General features: G+C 27.7%; 1 protein-coding gene across 3 annotated transcripts; it reads right to left on the bottom strand.

Annotated features, from left to right (window-relative positions):
- Window positions 1–1869: 1869 nt before the first annotated feature.
- Window positions 1870–19879, bottom strand: LOC132949791 (insulin-like receptor). Of its 3 annotated transcripts, none has more exons than XM_061020872.1 (23): window positions 19200–19879; window positions 13475–13854; window positions 12990–13411; window positions 12814–12928; window positions 12586–12752; window positions 12332–12527; window positions 12154–12267; window positions 11350–11497; window positions 11045–11271; window positions 10803–10983; window positions 10545–10717; window positions 10298–10468; window positions 10036–10225; window positions 7397–7521; window positions 7134–7331; window positions 6052–6203; window positions 5807–5968; window positions 5582–5750; window positions 5286–5487; window positions 3944–4109; window positions 3678–3852; window positions 3476–3612; window positions 1870–3415 (listed from the first exon to the last, which is right to left on the bottom strand). In XM_061020872.1, exons 2-23 carry the CDS (start codon window positions 13824–13826, stop codon window positions 2894–2896), a joined length of 4464 nt encoding a protein of 1487 aa, XP_060876855.1. In that variant the 5' UTR covers window positions 13827–13854; window positions 19200–19879; the 3' UTR covers window positions 1870–2893. The 3 variants fall into 3 exon arrangements, with proteins under 3 accessions (XP_060876855.1, XP_060876854.1, XP_060876851.1); XM_061020871.1 differs by having other exon boundaries at window positions 18360–19878; XM_061020868.1 differs by having other exon boundaries at window positions 17390–19878.
- Between the last annotated feature and the right edge of the window lie 335 nt (window positions 19880–20214).

Consider the following 20214-nt stretch of genomic DNA (forward strand, 5'->3'; position numbering starts at 1 on the left):
AGAGGATGCTACACGCTTACGGCCGACACCCGCGTGCGTTGTCTCTGCAGTCTTATAAATGTAAAACATACCAAAAACTATTTAGCGTGGGAAAGAACCGAGAAGGTTACAGTCATAAGGAAGAAAAACAATATTTTCTCCACATAAAAAGGAGAATTTTGGCTGCGAAATATCGTTTTTATTTTTTCGATATCGGAACTACTAAAAAAGTTATTAAAGTTTCAAAAACACAAAAATTATGGATTTTGAAACAATATGAACTTTTTTCGTATACCTAAAAACAATAAAAACAAAGTTAAACTGAAAGTTTACTGTTTAGCACGATATTCTAAACTAGGTACCTACTATACTATCTTCTATCAAGTATTAAAGTACTCATATATCGTTTATTCATGTCAAAATGGATAACATATTACAATAGTTATTACCCTATGGCATGTTTCCATGATTATTATACTATGAAATAGTATCCATACACTACCCACACCACCAGAACAAATTGTTCACTGTACTTTGTGTTCAGAGCTTCTAATTTATAACGAAATAGTGAATACGTACATAAAATACCAGTGCATAGTTGGACCAAAACTCTTAAGTTTATCCTATCTTTTTCTAAAAATGTTACTATCTTTGAAGATGAAATTCTTTCTCACTACCGTCTACCACTATAAATGGATATTGATGGACAGATGATCTTAGTAGATAACCAAGTTGTACGCTATCTTTTTCCAATAATCTTGACCCCCAGAACTTTCACTGTTACCAGTTCATTACTTTATAGGTCAATGGTCATTGAATATGATTTTATAATAATGTATATTAATAGTATGAGAATGTGAGATTTTTTTTTTAATTTATCGAATGTGACAAAATTTTCTTGAATGAAGAATACTTGAAAGAATATAGACAATAAAAAATATTTTATGATATAATATACTGAAAAAATATAGTTTAAAATAATTAAGTAATGTTATGAGTAAGTAATAGGTAATCAATATCAAAATTGACAAAATTATTTGTGATGATATTTTGTTATCTATAAAACTGCAATATACAAGCACTTTGTATTCGACAAAAATAATTAATTTTTTAAGAATACCAAAACATGATTCCATACAATAAGTAAAACATTTATCACATTCAATAAAATATAGCAAATTCAAGAATCAGGTATGTTCCATACCAGATATTGAGTAAACAGAACACCAGATACTAGATAATTAACACATTTCTATTAAAAATTTATTATTTCTTGCTTTTTGCGGTATTTTTATAAAAACCTGCAAAATAATATTGAACAAAAAAATAAATTATGACTATTTTTAATAAGGTATTTTTAGAATAATTTTTTTCTTTAAATTACTATTTATGAAATCATTATTATTATATTGAATCATGTATTTGTTTAGAATCTACAAACTGCGATTAGGAACAATTATAATTATACATTTATTACTGCACTTATGACAAAACATTTGGTCAAGACATATGATTGCTACTTCTCATATATATATATATATATATAATATACATATTATATAACACATAGTATAAGTATAAATATATTATAGATACAAAAAAAAATGTTAGTTTACACAATTTATCAAATTAAAACATATTTACACCACTTTTTATAAAATAATAAAATAAAAGTATAAAAACACTTTCAACTAAAATTAATGAATACATATAACCAAATTATCTATGTGTTTGTTTTCTCCTTTTACTTCCTTTTGCATATTGAAACTGAACCAGAATCATGTCTTATAATGATAATATATATATATATATAATTTATATATACATAAATTATATGTTAAACTTAAATCTAAGTTTCAGGTAACAAAGGTTCAACTTTAAATATGTGTGTACTATGGAAACTACATAAGTAGTTTATTTATAAAAGACAGTCTTATAGGAATATGATTTATAAAATAATAATAATAATAATAATAAAATAATAATAATAAAAAACTATAGACTATTAAATTGCACACCTGTGGAAAGAAAAGAAAAAAAGGAACTAAACCTATATTGAAAAAATACACTGGCTTTGGCATTGAGCAAGTTCAATCTGATTTTACCCATGTGGCGGGTAATTCACAGGAAGTTAAAAAAAAATGTTCAATTAATATTGCAAAGATGGGTTAAATATTATATATATTTTTATTATAAATTGAAAAAAAAATATCTATTTTAAACTTAAAAAATAAAAATTGCGTATGTAAACATAAGTGAATTATTGAATTTTTAAGATTTAAAACAGAGGTATGAAAACTTTTATTTATGGGATATGTACTTTAAAATAAAATGTATAAAAAGTGTTAATATTATACTTGTCAACTTGTCATGGTTTAATTAAAAATTAAAAATAATAAAACTATTGCTTTTTCAATCAATTTTATATCTGATAATATAACTAGTAAATTTTATTTGTTTAAAGTTTTTCTTTCACAAGATTAAAAAAATTAAAAAATGTATTCATTATTTATAACTGTTAACTACCATAACAGTCAAGTTATTTAAATTAATGTTTAAAAAATTATATGAACAAACTGTTATAGTGTATATACTTAAAGAAAATCGCACACATTTTAATATTATTGGTAAAATATATTTAAATGTGTATAGGTATGTAATATGTATATGATATATGTTACATACAAAATATAAATAGTGTGATTTATCGGTAAAATAAATTTCTATACACATAACATAGACCCATCTCTGCATATTTGACACAACAATTAGGAACTATATAAATATAAAAACAAAATATACCATATAAAAGAGAAAAAAAGTTTGATCTAAAAAATTACTTCTATTAAAAAAAAATATATATATAATAATAATAATAATAATAATAATAATAATAATAATAATAAAATTAAGGTCAGCATATAGTGGTATTTATACCATTACCATTATGTATGGACATGTATCCGTTAGGTGGCCTTTTACATGCAAAGTTTTCAATATGCAACCGTTGCAACTCATTATCTGAATCTTCTTCATCATCATCATCTTCTTCCAGATCTGCTTTTGGTGCTAACCGTTCAAAAGGCAATGACCCTCTCCAATAATGTGCTTGGTTTTCTAATGCTGTTGTTATCTGGTCTCGTTCAGTTTGCTTACGCTCTCTCTCCAAAGACTCTGTTTCTGTGATACCATTTTCAGAAACATCAAGTCGCTGTGTTTCAGACTGTAATTCATTATGAAAAAAGGATGTTTGTGCAAAATCTGAACGAGCACATGGCAAGAACATTTTCACTATTTCTGCAAATGTAGGACGTTCTGAAGCTTTAAAACGCCAACAAAGTTTCATACAGTCATATATAATATCAGGACAGTTGTCTGGTTTTTCCATAATACCGCCACTACTAACATAAGATATGACATTTTTGTCAATCTCACCCTAAAACATTACCAAACCATTAATAATTGTAAAATAAAAATTATACTTCGATATATTTACTCTATATGGTTGAGCTGCTAACGTCACCATTTCCCATAAGACTATTCCATAACTCCAGACATCAGAAAAACAAGTGAAAAGACCAGACTGAAGACTTTCTGGAGCCATCCATCGGATTGGCATCATACCTTCAGAATCTAAAATTAAATATACATTTAAATTAAAATATGAAAAATATTAACCAAATAGGATAAACATTTACCTTTTCTATAATAATCTGTCTGATAAATATCTCTTGTAAGACCAAAGTCTCCAATTTTAACAATGTTGTTATCACTAACCATACAATTTCTAGCTGCTAAATCTCTATGAACATATTTTTTGAATGAAAGGTAAGACATTCCATCAGCAATCTCAATAGCCATACGTAAATTATCCTATAAAAAGAAAAATATAAATATTTATATATTTATTACATGATGTATGAAAATAAAGACAAATTATTATATATCTCTAAAAATTAAATACCCTTAATGTTGGAGGTTTAAGAGAAGGATCAGTTGTCATTTCTGGACGATGTTTAAGCAAATATGACTTGAGATCACCTTGAGGCATTAATTCCATTAGAACAAATGCTGGTTGACCTTGTGATACAACACCATATAGGCGTACAACATGAGCAGAACAAAATTCCCTGTTAAAAGATACATTGTAATAGTAATACATTTTTAAAAAAAGTGGGTAAGTGGATGTTTCTCTGCTGTACAGTAGGTTTCAAAGGGGTCACTGTATAATGGATGGTATTAAATTTGAATTCAATGATATAATATCATTGTATACAAAAAACGATTCTGAGCGATGACAGTTTGTCAGTGTGAATATTTTATAATATATTTATATTGTTATTACTTATTACTTATTATTAATACGGTAACCGGCAAGTTGAATTAATATTATAAAATTATAATAAAAAAAGTAAAAATGTTATCCTAGGTTATTTAATATAATAGTTAATTTCCTCAAAATTTGAACATAAAATATAACTATAAAAAAAAACAGATTTAAATTTTTGAGATTTTTTTGGTTACAGAATAACCTATTTACGTGGAACCTTGTTGTAAGTTTTCTATCTTTAGTTAGAAAAGTTTAACATTTTATAAATTTTTAACTATGAAATCATTTTTAAATTTTAAATTTGATAAATTTGGTCAAAAATCGAACTTTAAATGCTTATAAAAAAAAATTGTGCCTATGGAATTATAATATTTTTTGAATGCTATTTAAGCAATATATCAGGAGCCTTGTATGAAATTATCAAGCTTTTTGGCATAACAAATAAAATTGTATTGATATTTATAAAAAAAATAATTTGAAAAATTGAAATTTTAAATTGTCCGTAAACAGGTCAAAAAGTCAAAATATTTTGAAAATTTTATCAAGTATATGAATTGAAAGTTAAACTTCTAACGCTCATAAAATTTAATTTGACTTTTTTTGATATTTTTTTTTTATAAAGATAGATAACCTTATAAGGAATCTTGTATTACACTCTAAAATCTTAGATTTAAAAAGAAAAATTTTTAGTCATTTGTAACTCTAAATGATCTACACATTTTGTGATTTTTACGCATTTGTCAAAATTCAAACTTTAAATGCTTATAAAAAAATTGTTGACTATGGATTAATTATAAAATAATATAGTTTATGTTTGGGAAGGCATGGTAAAGATAGACATAGAATCACTAAATTGGAACGGTCTAGATCGGAAAACAAAAGTAGAAGGCAGAGAGACTTAGAGGTTTAGTGGTTTGTCGGGATGGTCCTAGTGGCCGTTAAGAGCACCCAAGAAGAAGTTTATGTTTGAACTCACTTCATAACATTAGCTTCTGAAAGAAAATCATGTCGAACCATCAAATTGTTATTTTCAGTAACTGTCTTGATAGCACATGGTACAATTTCATTCTCTTTTTTCTTCCAATTACCACGATACACCATACCAAAAGAACCCCGGCCTAATGGCTCTAAAACTTCAACATCATCACGGGGAATTTCCCATTCATCAGTTTGATATTCTACAGAATAAACATCAATAATTTAAACATGTATTACTATATTACTATTTATACTTGTATTATTAAAAAGTTCATCATAAATAATTAACCTCACCACAACTAACGTAATCCGGATTACATGTTACAAATAATCTTGTTGAAGCCAATTTATTTTTATAATAACGATGTAAAACATAGAATATTAACATGATTACAGCACCAATCATTCCAGTAACCATGAATATAATAAACATCAATTGAGGAGTGGTAATTGAAAGTGCCTCCTTAAAATATAAAATGAATAAATAATAAATAATAAATAATCCAAATTAAGACTTACGGGAATTAAAAAATGGCTATATTGTGTAAATTCTCCATAATCAGCTAATGATCTTGCACGTAATCGAAAACTATAATTTCCAGGTGCTACGTTTGATAAAGTATGTGAGTAGTCAGATTGCTGATACTGCTGTCTGGTTATACAAACAACAGGTGGATTAAGCTATTTAAATACCAAAAATAAACGAGTACATTAATATTTTGTTTTCAAGTTAATACATTTATAATTATATATATTTATATTACATGATCTCCGACTTTTTTGTATTCCAACTGATAGCTAACAATAGGTCCATTTGAAACTTCAGGCTCTTTCCAGAATATTTTAATTGAACCTGGGCTGGTAGTATTCGCGTTAACAGCTTTAACAGTTAAGGGATCGATTCTATCAGCAGATTCTAAAATTAAAAAAAAAATTTTAAGTAGATTTATAATAAGATAATTAAGAAAAGCATAAATTCGTCCTAAATTCTGTAGATATTTTGATACTTTTATGAGTTAACTGTTAAGTTAGGTTAGTCTATTATGACAATTTTTTTGTTACTATAAACAAACAATAAAAGTCAGAATTTAGCACACTTGGTTTCCAAGTTAGTTATTTTAGCGTTGATGTTTGAAAAAATATCTTCACCGAGATTGTAGATATTGATTACACAATGGGTAATCTTTTGTTAAGGGTTCACTAGATATTTCAACAAAAACTTGATGTATTAATTTATTTTATTTATCAACTTATTTTTTAAGGTAGGTTATTTCGACAGTTTAAACATAGCGATGCAAGATTCAGGTAGGACACCAGTTAAAAACTTGATTTTAAGAATTTGAGTAATGTTTCTATTTCTAAAATTATTTTATAATATTACAATAAATACAAGTTCTAAAATGTATGTTGGTTTCAATCCCAGACTAATTTACATAGGGGGACTGAGTGGCCGAGCGGACTAAGGCGTCGGTTGTGACGCACACCGACGCTGGTTCAAACCTCGGTTCATGGGCGGCATTTTTCTTCGGGCAAGTTACGGTGTCAGAAGATAAGTGCCGCCATCCCCCACCCGGGCATGGCAGATACCCACGGGTGCCCACTAAAAAATCTGCCAAAACTACACACACGTGTTACACCTACAGTTCCCTCCCCTGCAAACAAAAACAAACAGCTAATGGCCATAGTTGCCGGGCTTCACGATCAATAAAAAAACAATAAATAATTTACATAATGTGAATCACCTAATAAAGATTATTATAGATTTAAGACAATAAAAAATAACAGTTAATAAGTATAAGGATAAGGTTTTATTTTAAATAAAAACCTAGAAAAATAACTAGTTTACCTTTTTTGCTTGTTTGAGCTGTTGTCATTGCTTTTTGAATGCTACAATTACTAATGTTTTGATTAGGTTCTTTAATCTCATTTTTGAGCCATTCTCTACACACATATAGTTCAATATTATAACTAGTAAAATGAGTTAAATTTTCATGCAGCGTAAATGTCAACTGATTACTAGGAACTACTATTTTCTTATTTTCATCTAAAAAAATATATATATATTAATATTTATTATAAAATTATATTATTAAAATATAAATAACATACTTTCCAAATTTTTATCTGCATCAGATAAAAGATTGATCCTTATTGTACTATTTGGGAACTCTAGTAGATCAAAATTTGATACATCCCGTTTTTTCTTTGGTAAAGTATCACTTTTAGGGTTATTACTTAAAAAAAAAATATTCAACATGTTAAAATGTGTTCAAAAAATAAAAAAGGGAAAGAGTGGGTAACCGCTATGCTGTAAAATGAGAGTCAAGTATACCTTGCCATTGCAATAGTTGTTCAGTCAGCCTATATTACCAAGTATTTAATATTATCATAAATGTATACTACTATTAATAATTATTATAGTAATTTATTTTACTATTAGTAATTATACAGTGTTAACTATAAATAGTTAATAGCTTAAGAGGATGCTTACCCATGCCTTTGTTGTCTGTCTTACAAACGTATGACATACCAAAATACAATTTTCGTTCACTAGTATCAATAGTGTGATATTTCACATACCCATACTATCTTAAAAATTAAAACATCTAAAATATTGATGATGCTTAAACACAGATGATAATGTTCTTACCCAAAAGTTTGATAATATAAATAACTCTAATATAAAAACTAACAGCAAACAATTGAACGAAAATTTGGTATGTCATACGTGTATAAGACGGAGACAACAAATGCATGAGTGGCATCCTCTTAAAAGGAATCTAAATATTTTGAATATCACATTGCATATAGTGAAATACCGGCTGATTCTTATATCACACTCATTTTTTTAAAAAGTGTACATTTTTTACATAGTTTCATGTTGCTTATAAAACAACGTTTTTACTAAAAAATTATATTTATAAATATTTTTTTAAGTTTTTTACTTTTTTGAAAGACAACATAGGGTTTTAATTTTATATTTCAAAACAGAATATTTTTCTTAGTATTTTGATACATGAAAATAGAATTTGGGGTGAGTAGTTTATGAGTTATAAATATTCAAAGTTTTGATGAGCGGAGAAGTAGACAAACATTTCGCGGGGTAACCCCGTACCACTACACTGCGCTCATTTAAACTTTGAATATTTATAACTAAAGACCGGATTTATATTCTCTTAAAATACCTTAAATATGATGCTAATATTCTCGAAAAAACCTTAAAATATTCTCATTATATTCTCTTAAAAATTTAAAAAATATGCTAAAATATGCAAAATATACAAAAAAAAAGCAAAAATATCCAAAAATAATCAATAAACATCATTATATTTACTTTAATATGCATTTAAATTTTTTTTTTTTTTCAATTTTATATTAATATTGAGTTAATTATTAGGTATTTAAAGTTTCGTATTCTAATGGAATATTATTGCACTTTAGTAAGAGTTGGAAATGATAAAATAAAAATTGTAAATGTTCAAAAAAATTTTTTCTTCCAAAATATGCTAAATGAGTTAAATATTCTCTAACCCATAAAATATTCTCAAATATGCAAAAAAAACTTTTTTCTATGCATTCAGAATTGAACAAATCATCCACATTTTTTACTCTCATAAGACTGCATAGACCCAGTAACGATATGTAAAAACATATAAATCCGGTCTTTATTTATAACTCATAAACTAAGAAAAACTAAAATACTAAGAAATACTAAGAAAAATATTCTGCTTTGGAATATAAAATTAAAACCCTATGTTGTCATTCAAAAAAGTAAAAACTTAAAAATTTATAAAGATAAAAAATATTTAAAAATCTAATTTTTTAATAAAAACATTGTTTTATAAGTGACTTGAATCTATGTAAAAAAATATTTTCAAAAAAATGTACATTTTTTGAAATAAGTGTTGTTTAATAAAAGAATCACCCGGTATAATAAAATGCAGAATCCCAAAAAATATCATAGAATTACAATAAAATAACACTAAAATCTATATCAATATTTATTCAATTTCGTTAAGATTTGAAATTCAAATGACTATAAAAAAAAAACTGTGCTATTAAGTTAATATATTTATTGGATTTTTGAGTTTTGGTAAAAATTACTTCTTAGAAGCCATGTATTAAATTTTCAAACGTGAGCTATTAAAATTTAAAACTTTTAACTACAAAACAATTTTAAAATGTCTGTAATTTTGACAAATTTTGACGCAGCTATAATAAAAAATTAATGATTTACAATAATTTTTTATTTAATTTGAGCAATAAAAATGTATGAAGAACATTGTATTACTTTTTCAAGCTTTTTGACAGAGTGAAACTGTATTTATCAAAATTTGTAGAAGAAACATTGAAATGTTCAAATGTTTATAAATAGCTCGAAAAAGTCAAATTACTTTGAAAATTATAGTATCTAAGAAAATTATAATATAAACATTTGGTAAAAATTTCAAATATTTATGGTTATTTGTTTTTGAATTACAACATAACGAGAAAATTGATTATGCCGAATCATATTGTTTTTCAATAATTAAGAAAATTACTTGAAGTTATTTATCCCTCCCCCTACTAAAAGAGTACCAACTTGATTAACTTTTCTACCAGAAAAAATACTGGAGTTGAAAATCTGAGCAATTTTGCTAATCTAATAGGAAGTAACACACATAAAAAATGTTTTAAAAAAAAATTAAAAAAACCATTGTAAAATATTCATCAAAAGCCGTGTTTTACTAATATTAAGTTATACATACGTCTTAACATATAAAATGTTCTGCAAGTTATTTTCAAATTCTATCATAATTTGGATTTGTTGTTCATCCTTAATTTTGGATTGTTTTTTTTCTGGTTGATCAGTACAATTACAATTTTCTTTCTGATCATTATTAACCATTTCATTTAAACTACCAGAATAACTGTCAGGAAATTCATTCACATTTGGACCTAAATATTTAATTATAATTATATAAACAAAATTAATTGGAACACAATTTAAATGAAAAAAAAAATACATACTATTCTGGCAATAATCCCTTTTCAATAATGAATCCCCAGATATGTTAATCGATGTATATTTAATAATGTAGTGTTTAAGTTCACCATTGGGTTCAGCTGGAGGCATCCATTCAATACTTATACTATCAGCAGTTACAGATTTTACACGAAGATTTTGTGGAGGACTTGGAGCTGTAAAATGTAGGTTTATTTATAATCTAAGTTTATGGCTTAACATTTATCTAAATAAATTATACAAAAAACCTACTTCCTGGCATTGTGCGAAAGTAATTTATATCACTTTGTGCACCATTGGATTCTGAGGCCATTGTATACGTTTTCACATAATATGCATACTGTGTATAAGGTTTTAGTCCTGTTATTAGAGCAACCAAATCATAAGTAGTTACTTCTGTTGATTCCACATCATCAGTTTTCCATCTAAATATTAAATTAATGTAGGACTTTCATTTTATTCATGTTTTTAAAATGTTAAGCTTCTATTCATTTAAAATTTTATATTTACCCATCTCCACCACAAGCATCTCGACCATCATACAGAGAAACATTTTTATATGGTGCTTCTAAATAATAAACTACATATCCTAACAATGTACGAGTATCATAATGTTCGAAAGGTGACCATTTCAGTAGAACCGAATTTGAGAGTACAACTTCTGTTGATACATTCAGTTTCTTAACTGTACCTGGAGACATAAATTATTATTTTTTTTTAAAGTTTAAAAATGTAAATAAATAAATTTTTACAAGCCATTTTATCGCCATTTGAATTGGGTGCCACTTCCAGGTCATCCACATTTTTAAATCTATCACCTAAATTAGTTTGTAATTGCTTTATTCTATATATACAAAGCTTTGGATTGAAGTGGAAAAATATTTGACCCCGTTCAATTCGTAATTCACCATCAGGTTTTCGAGTACTCCAATCCCACAGTTCAACTAAATTTTGATTGTCCAATACAACTAATGCATACCTTTAATTTGAATAAAATATAGGTTTCATTTAAAACTTAAGAAAGATACATGGGTAGTAAATTTTATTAAATATTTACTTTGAACTTTCTAATGTTTCTCCTCTAATGACATGTAATTTTCTTAAAAATGTTAATGATACTAATGGAAATGATCTAACCACTTTTAAGTAGCCAGTAATTTCTTCAATCATACTTAAGCTTTCTTCCAATTCTTTTACAATGTTCACTAAAAAATACACATACATAATTAAATAATTAGTAACTACACAAGGAATATAGTTAATATTAATTTATTTAAATGTTCTAGATTATTAATCAATACAGTAGTTACTAGATTATAATATAAATCATTTATTTGTATGTTTATCAAATCAATGTATAGGATAATTTATTTTTGTTTCAAAATTTAAAAAAAATAATAACAATAATAATATTGTTATACTTGACACTTGAAATATTAACACATTGACTGACTGCCATGCGTTTGCCGGCAATCATCTATGATTTTAAAATTTTATATTTTCACGACTGTCAGCGCCTATAGTTATAGATCATTACTACCACGCCACATGATTGCCGGCAACCGTAAATGAATATGGTTTTATATTATTAACTTTGCGATAGCACTACAATAATGTACTGAATCATTACTAATTTTTTGATGTAATTAACATTTTATTATTTTTTTTATATATTTCTAAATGTTTTTTTTTTATAAATACAATTTATACAATTTATATACAAAATGAAATGACATGGAAAAATATGCTAAGCGTTACCGATAATACATATTTTGTGACCGCCGGCGGCCATATGACAGTCAATGTGTTAAGAAAATAAGGAGGTTTTCCAATATATTTACTATTACTCTTTTATACTTACTACCACCGCGTATTTGTATTTCCAACGATCCGTTAATAATAACACAACCTTTTAATTTTTGTGCAGACTGTATACTTTCCACGTTAGCTGCAATACAAACTTTACGACATGGTCCTATAATAATATCAAACATATACAATTAGTTAATGACTTCAATTCATAATGCATCAGACTTTACCAGAACATTGTTGACATTTAAAAACTTTTCCATAACTGTTCTCAGTAGGGACTTCCTCAAATCCAGGAGGACATTCCATTACACAAGATTTATTATTAAATGGCTTCCATGATTGTAAATGTAACCCATTTTGTAAGTCTCTTGATCGTGGCATACGATAACAATCGCGTTCCAGAATACAACGCCGGTTTTGATACTATAAAATAAAAATTGTAATTAAAATCAACGTTATGGTTGAAGTCACTATTACTTACCGTCAATGTTTCGGCTGGACATTCTTTCACACAATCCCGTTCATCTGCTAAATACTTGCAAGCAAAACAATCGTCATGTTTCTTACCAGTACAACCTCCAAGACACTGTTCATGACAACATGTGCCATCATCAGTACAACTAAGGTTACCACATTCTGGTGGACAGACTAAAAAAATAATTTTAATTATTAGATATTAAAAAAAAAAGGTTTAATAATAAAACTTTACTTCTTTGACAATGTTCAGTATTCCAACATAAAGGTTCATTAGTGTGATTAGAAACAGAACAACTTATGTCATTTGTCCATGGGCACACAGGACATGCATTTACAGGACGATTATCCTAATAATATTAAAAATGTTAGGTATTGAATTTTCATTATTCTTATAATTCTTATACTTACATATATATCATGTGATTCTTTTCCAGAAGGCGCAATTCTTATCCAGTCAATAGTTTGTGTAAAACAAAGCATTGGGTTTTTAGTAATGTAAACAGCTCCTCTTACAACATCCATTAAGTTGTACAAACCCAATTCTTGCAAATGAACCATTTCATAAATCGCAATAGCATAAGACATAAATAAGTCTTGTCCTCGAATTACAGATAGATTAGGGAAGAGTTTAGCCAGTGATTTTAAACCATTTACACGATATAACAATAAATAACCAGTAATTTCTCGTAATTCGGGGAATGATAACGATTCATAACTTGTTTCATTAGCATTGTCAATTAAAACAATTTGAAGGAACCCTTCAATAACTCTACAACCACGAAGAGCATTCAGATTCTCAGCTTTATTTCTAATATCTTTACTTTGACATACTAAAAAAAAAATATATACATTTATAAATATTTATAATTTAAGGTAATAATTACAAAACTTACTTCTCCCAGCTGAGAAGTGCACTCCACTATTATTTGTAGCTTGCGTGACTATTGGAGGTAAACTTGTAATTTGTGTCTGGTGTTCAGCAGATGCTTGACTAACACTAAGAATAGCAACACACCATAGGGCTATACATAGAAAGTCAGACTTCCATACAGATTTTGACGCTATCAACCATGGTTTTCGGTAATGTTTTGGATTCACTTTTGAAAATTTAGTTAAAGATGAAGGTCTTAAAAAGTTGTAATGTTCATAGTAAATATTGGAAGAAAAATTCCCACATAATCGACATCCGCCCAAACCAGGGCAGCTGTCACGTAAACAGCGTATTTTGTCACACTCTCCACACATTATAACAAAATGTTTTTACATAGTTAATCTGAAAAATATAATAAAAATAAATTAAAAATAAACTATATACATAATATAGGTATAATATAATTTTTGTTTTTTACTAAATAGAACAAGCTTGATAGGTACCTACTATGTAAAAAAAAAAAAATTATATTATGTTAATGGTTAAAATATTCTCGGTGGAATGTGATAAGATAAAAAAAAACAAGTTTCTGTAATAAATAAACAGGATATTTTATATTTTATCATTTTTATTGGTAATGAAATCAGAAAAATAATAAATACTAAATTGCATTTATAATGTTGTTACTTGCTTTCAGTATTCTATGTAAAATTTTTTTGTTACCTACTCATTTAATTAAACACACTAAATGCATATGTTAGCTACAGATATATATATATATATATGTGTATTAAATGTAATTGTTTTTTAAATAGTATTAAGTATTATGTACTGAGTTTGAATAGAATGTGATAAGTGATAACTGATATTGATTCATGCTTGAAAGATATTAATTTTAAGATTAGGTATTTAGTTTAAAAGTATAATCTAAATAATAATAATACACAACATATGTAATAATATTTAATTTTATAATTATTTTCAGATTATTTTCATCATTCCTTTTTTAGAATACTCCATATAAATTATAAGATAATCTGCTTAACATCTAATCTAAATTTTAAATACTATTACTAATTTACTTTAAACCAATAATTTAATGATTAATCTATTATTTTCTTTTTATAAAGATATATAAATATTTTGGTACTTGTAAGTACCAAGTTTGAAACTTTTGAAACTTAAATATATATAACATTCAATAAGTATGTAATGAACTAATGAATCATTGCAAGAGTAGAAGCGAAAACAACATTTATTAGTTACCAATTAGTCATAAATATATAAATAAAAAACATGACGAATGTCAGTTCCTTCAAGTGTTGGTGTTTTTGAGATATGTACTAGACAATAGTCATTATAAATTTATCAAAATTCGAATAATATTCTAAAGTCAACTATTAACAATTATAAATAAATAATCAACAAATTATATTAATGTACAGTCTATTATAATCACGTATATATTTTAACTTTGTACAATTTAAATTAAATACAATGATTCATCTGTCAATATAAAATTAAAATTATTTGCATGGACTGCCATGACATGCTAAATAAAACTATATTAGTTGGCTAGTTTTGATTTGCATTGTTTAATTGTATGATTAACTTGGTTATCCCTTTCCCGTGATATATAGGCACCACCTTAAGAGTTAAAATCTTAAAAATAGGGAAATATATTATAGGGAATCTGGAGAAAAAATCCACGAGCAAACAATACTAACTTAATTACCTATCTATAAAAATTAGTTTTATACTCGGTTTTATATTATTAGGTAATTCTATAATAATTGAGTCATGTAATATAATATTATATCAATGCTTTTTTATTGGAACCCAAAAGTTATAATAGATATTTTATAGTAGGATATAATCCTGTAAATAATCTTGGACGTACACTTCACCAACGACCAACACAAGACATTGAAACTATAACTTTTTATTTTTAGAAATTATTAAGGAAGTACTTTTAATTATTTTACATTTAAAAAAAAATCATCCTGTAGTTCGATATAAACATATAATATATTATGTGTAAGACATATTATATCTCGTATTATATGCAATTGATTTAATCGAGGTATGTTTATCTACAAAATATCATGTTATTTTTATTCAATTTAAATGTTGGCATTTTGCTGAGGTACTCCCTTAGAACCGCTTAGAACCTTTATAAGATTAAGATATAAACCGTTATGTAAAAACTTTCAGTCTCACAAATTTATTTCCATTCTCGACTCTCCAGTGTTTTAGTGTTAAAAATAATTTTAAATTGTGTTAAGAAGGATGTATCTATTTAAACATACGTATTCAAAATGTTTTTCTTTTTACTATGATGCATGGTATTTAATGGTTATTACCAATTATATGCTATAGGTAGATGCCTAAATATATAATTTATGTGATGTATATTGATGAATAAATATTTTAGACGGATACATTAGTAGCTATTTACCTAGTATTTTAAATACCTACTACCTACCTAGTTAAACATTAAGAATTGCTATATTTATAAACTTTGAAATTTCTCATCTCCTCTACAACTGCCATAAATTGTCACTACAACCTATGCCACCTATTGTTTCTTTTAAAATTTTCCAATATCCCCTTTAAAATTAAATAATGACCCAATGACCAGCAAAAGAGAGGAATAGTGAGCAGAACTTATTTTGGAATGGAGTACCGATATTCTACACATATATAATATTATGTAACATTAATATTTCTCAAAAAACCTAAATGTAAATTAGTTATTTGTAATTGATAGTTTTTTTTTTTACATATTTATAGGTAATATGCAGGATAATATTATGTACTCGAGAATATCTCATGACTGTTGGTATGAAATACTTAAATTGTATACCTACTAAACTAACACAATATTACTAACATGTATATTAATCAATAAGACATTTTCTTGCATAGTTGAAATTTGATTTCAAATATTGCCTATTGGAATGCATATAAGTAAAGTTATATAACAGGTAAATTATATTTTAGAGCTACCTACTTGATTTATCTTAATTAACATTCTATAGACGGACACTTTTGTTGTACTCGAGGTTGTACATATCACACTAACGAGATTCCTGAATGAAAAAGTAAAATTAACCTAGCCACATATAAAACTGAACAAATAATATAAACAAATATCTGCCAATTATAATGTACTACAGTTTAAATTCTTTAATAGTTGATAACATATAATTTTTCAAAAGTAATTTTTATAAAAATATAACCAATAGGTAGTATACCTATCATATCTTACATACCTACCCATGTTTAGTCTTATTAATTTAATCTAAAAACTAGAAAATTAATAGGTATTAACAATAATGTACCTACTATATGTTTAAATTTTTTTTTATCATAACAATGCCTATGCATTACAAACTATCACAAAATAAAATGTTTTTTTATGTACGTACCTATTTTTGTCAATGTTAAAAAAAAAAATAACAGTCAGACAACATGGCCTACACAAATAAGGAAAAGTTGTTATTCACAAAATAAATACCTACTTGTTTCATTAAATGTTTTAAATAGAACTAGTGCCAAGCAAACATTGCAAATATAATATTGAATACCTACACAGGAAAATATGAAATGACTAATGAGAGATAACTCTCTGGTCTCTGGAGATAACCAATTAATTCAATAATAAACTGTACTTACATAATACGGTTCAATAGTGATAAACAAATTAAAATGTTCTTAAACTATGAATCTATTTAGTTCTTGAATATGCCTCTAATAGGTACACTGATTTATTGCCAGAAACCGAAAAACAGAAAATACGTACAAGAGTACAAGAATGTCAATGATAAGATGTATATTATTATTGTGCAATGTAGATACACAATTCTCAGTCAAACCAAAATAATTGAGTTGATAAAAAAAAAAAAAAAAAATAGACCAATATTATGGTACCTACCTAGTTAACAAATAGTAAAGTAGCGCAGCAGGGTCCTTTTGTAATGATCACACAAGCGTAAACCGGACACCGGCCAAGAGATATGATTGGGGACACACGGCACACTGATGTAAATCGGATAGGCACTTCTGCACGAGCAATGAAAACACAACGGCGAAAAGTTGAAAAATTGAGAGTAAAAAACAAAAACCTCAAGTGAAGACGGTCGAAAAGCAGTATGCACACTTTATTCACAACTATCGAAACGAGATATTCGCGAAGTCAATGGTTAATAATAATAGTCGGTTGTAGGTAGGTAACTATAGTAGTAAATATACATAATAATAGCTGGTACACATAATACATTTCTTATCAGCGCTGATAATTTTGCACCGACTACTTATCACGACAAACTGTTCGCGAGGAAAAAAAATTTTCATTATTTTATTATTTTTTCGACTCAATGACCCCGCGATTTGTTTCGTTGAAACGGAATTTTCCGCCGCACCACCAAACAGTCTCGTAACATTAATTGATTTCGTTGAGTTCTTAACAACCGTAACAGTGTAATATCCGTTTTCCAAGCGCTGAACCAACGTGCGACGCCTAACGCGTCGATAGCACAGATGCACAATTATTATTTGACCAGCTCCACCAATGTCACTCATTCATTCACAACAACAGTTGTTATTAATATTAAATTGTTGTCGGTTTTTTTTTTTTTTTTTTATATAGATTTCTCGTCGTTTGACCACACACACACACACACACATTCTACAGTAGATAGTAGATACCTACGTAGTATGTAGCTTATAGCATGACCTATACGACCGACGCCCGTCTTACACAACATTATTATTTACTACCTAATATAATTTAAAACAATAATTAGGTACTTTTGGATCCTACAACCGCTGTGCACGGTGTTGTAGCAGTCGGTTTATGATGGTATAATGTGTGTACCGTATCTATGCGGTATTGTAGCACCTACCTCCTAAATCCGTGTTGTTGTGACGCACTATTCGTCGTTCAAATCTTAGGAACACGGCGGCGGCGGCGGGGCACGAGCACACTTGTTTTTTTCGTTTCGATCGGGAAAACACTCGACTCGGCGGCAAATAAAAAAACAACAACGGCGGCGACGGCGACGACTTACAATAATATTATTGAAATAACGATATAATATTTATGACACTATCGCGCACACAAGTAGTAGTAGTAGTAGTAGTAGTAGCAGTATAATATATATTTTTTGATCTCTCTTCGTCGCTGCACTCTGCAGTTTTTGTAGTACGCGTACGATAATATAATATGATAATAATATTATGTACACCGAATGCGCAATACGGCCGACTGCATTCGTTTATTGTCGACACTATCGTTGCGTATGTAATATTATTACGATAACTCGGAGCAAATGATACGCTGTCACTAAACGATCGCGAAAACCGAGCACACACTGAGCAACGTTAGAATATTGCCCTCAGCGGAGGACGTTTTTAACAGAAAAATGCGCACAGCAAGCGCGTCGCTCCGCCATTGTCAACACAACACGCACCGCGGAGAAAAGGTCAATGACACCGGAGCCCGATGCGATCAAAACAACGCGAAATAATATCATAACGGAAAAACCCGGATTCGTCAACACAGTCGGGAACGAGATTTTATAATATTCAATGCGATTTATTTTGTTATGAACAGTTAATATTATAATATTATAATATTGTAATAATTTACAATAAGAATAGCAATTATTAATAATAATAATAATACAATACTTTATAACTACACTGGGTACGATAATGTGATGTCAGTGGTTTTTCGTTATTACCTATATTGTGTTCTCGTTGTGTTTAGTCGTATACGACGAATAAATAATAATAATAATATATTAAATATTATTATCACTTAAAATATTATTATTATTATTATTATTATTATTATTATTAATAGCGTATATAGTGTACGGGCAAAACGCGACTACGGACTTTTAGTACGGCGGCGACGACGACGATTACGGCGGCGGTGGCGACGATGACGGCGGCGACGTGACACGACCGACCGTCCACGAAATCGATGTTTATTTTATTATTATTATTATTATTATTATTATTATTATATGCACTCGGCTGTTTTAATGAATGAGAATATTATATCAGATATGCGTCGCGACGTAGGTAATAATATTCTCGCAACGTTTATACCATTTCCATACACCATGCGTATGTCACGTTTATTTTCTCATCTCTTTTATTATTATTATTATTATTATTATATTTGCACACACTATTTTAATAATAATAATAATAATATTGTGTTGTTATTATTATGGACTATAGTACTATAGCCGGTGCTGTCTGCTACAGTCGTACACAATTATAATATTACGATAATACGTACATATCGGTTATCACGTATATAATTTATTAATTGTTTATAATATTATTCGTGTTCGCGAATAAAATAGTTGATATTAGGTATGTACAATAAAAAAGTATCAGACGTAACGTAAACCCTACATAATGTTATATCCTGTCGACTACCGGTATTGTACACTCGTACGTGAAATCACACACTTTCGCAGTACGAAAAATTATGTAACAGCAATAACAAAAACGGACGTCCGGATTTTGCGGCGCACTCGGACGCTGTTTCGGAAAATGTAAAAGATATTATGTTCAACAGTACTTTATACTATATTATAATAACAATGTTTTTATATCATACGATGTTGTTACGCGTTACGACAGCGACAATAATAATATTATAAAGTACAACTATAATACAATATCATAGGACGCCGCACGGCATATAGAGATACGTCGCAGTCAAGTGCGATGTGCTTC

The sequence above is a fragment of the Metopolophium dirhodum genome, chromosome 7 (genome assembly GCF_019925205.1).
Source record: "Metopolophium dirhodum isolate CAU chromosome 7, ASM1992520v1, whole genome shotgun sequence".
In the NCBI taxonomy this organism is placed as follows: Eukaryota; Metazoa; Arthropoda; class Insecta; order Hemiptera; family Aphididae; genus Metopolophium; species Metopolophium dirhodum.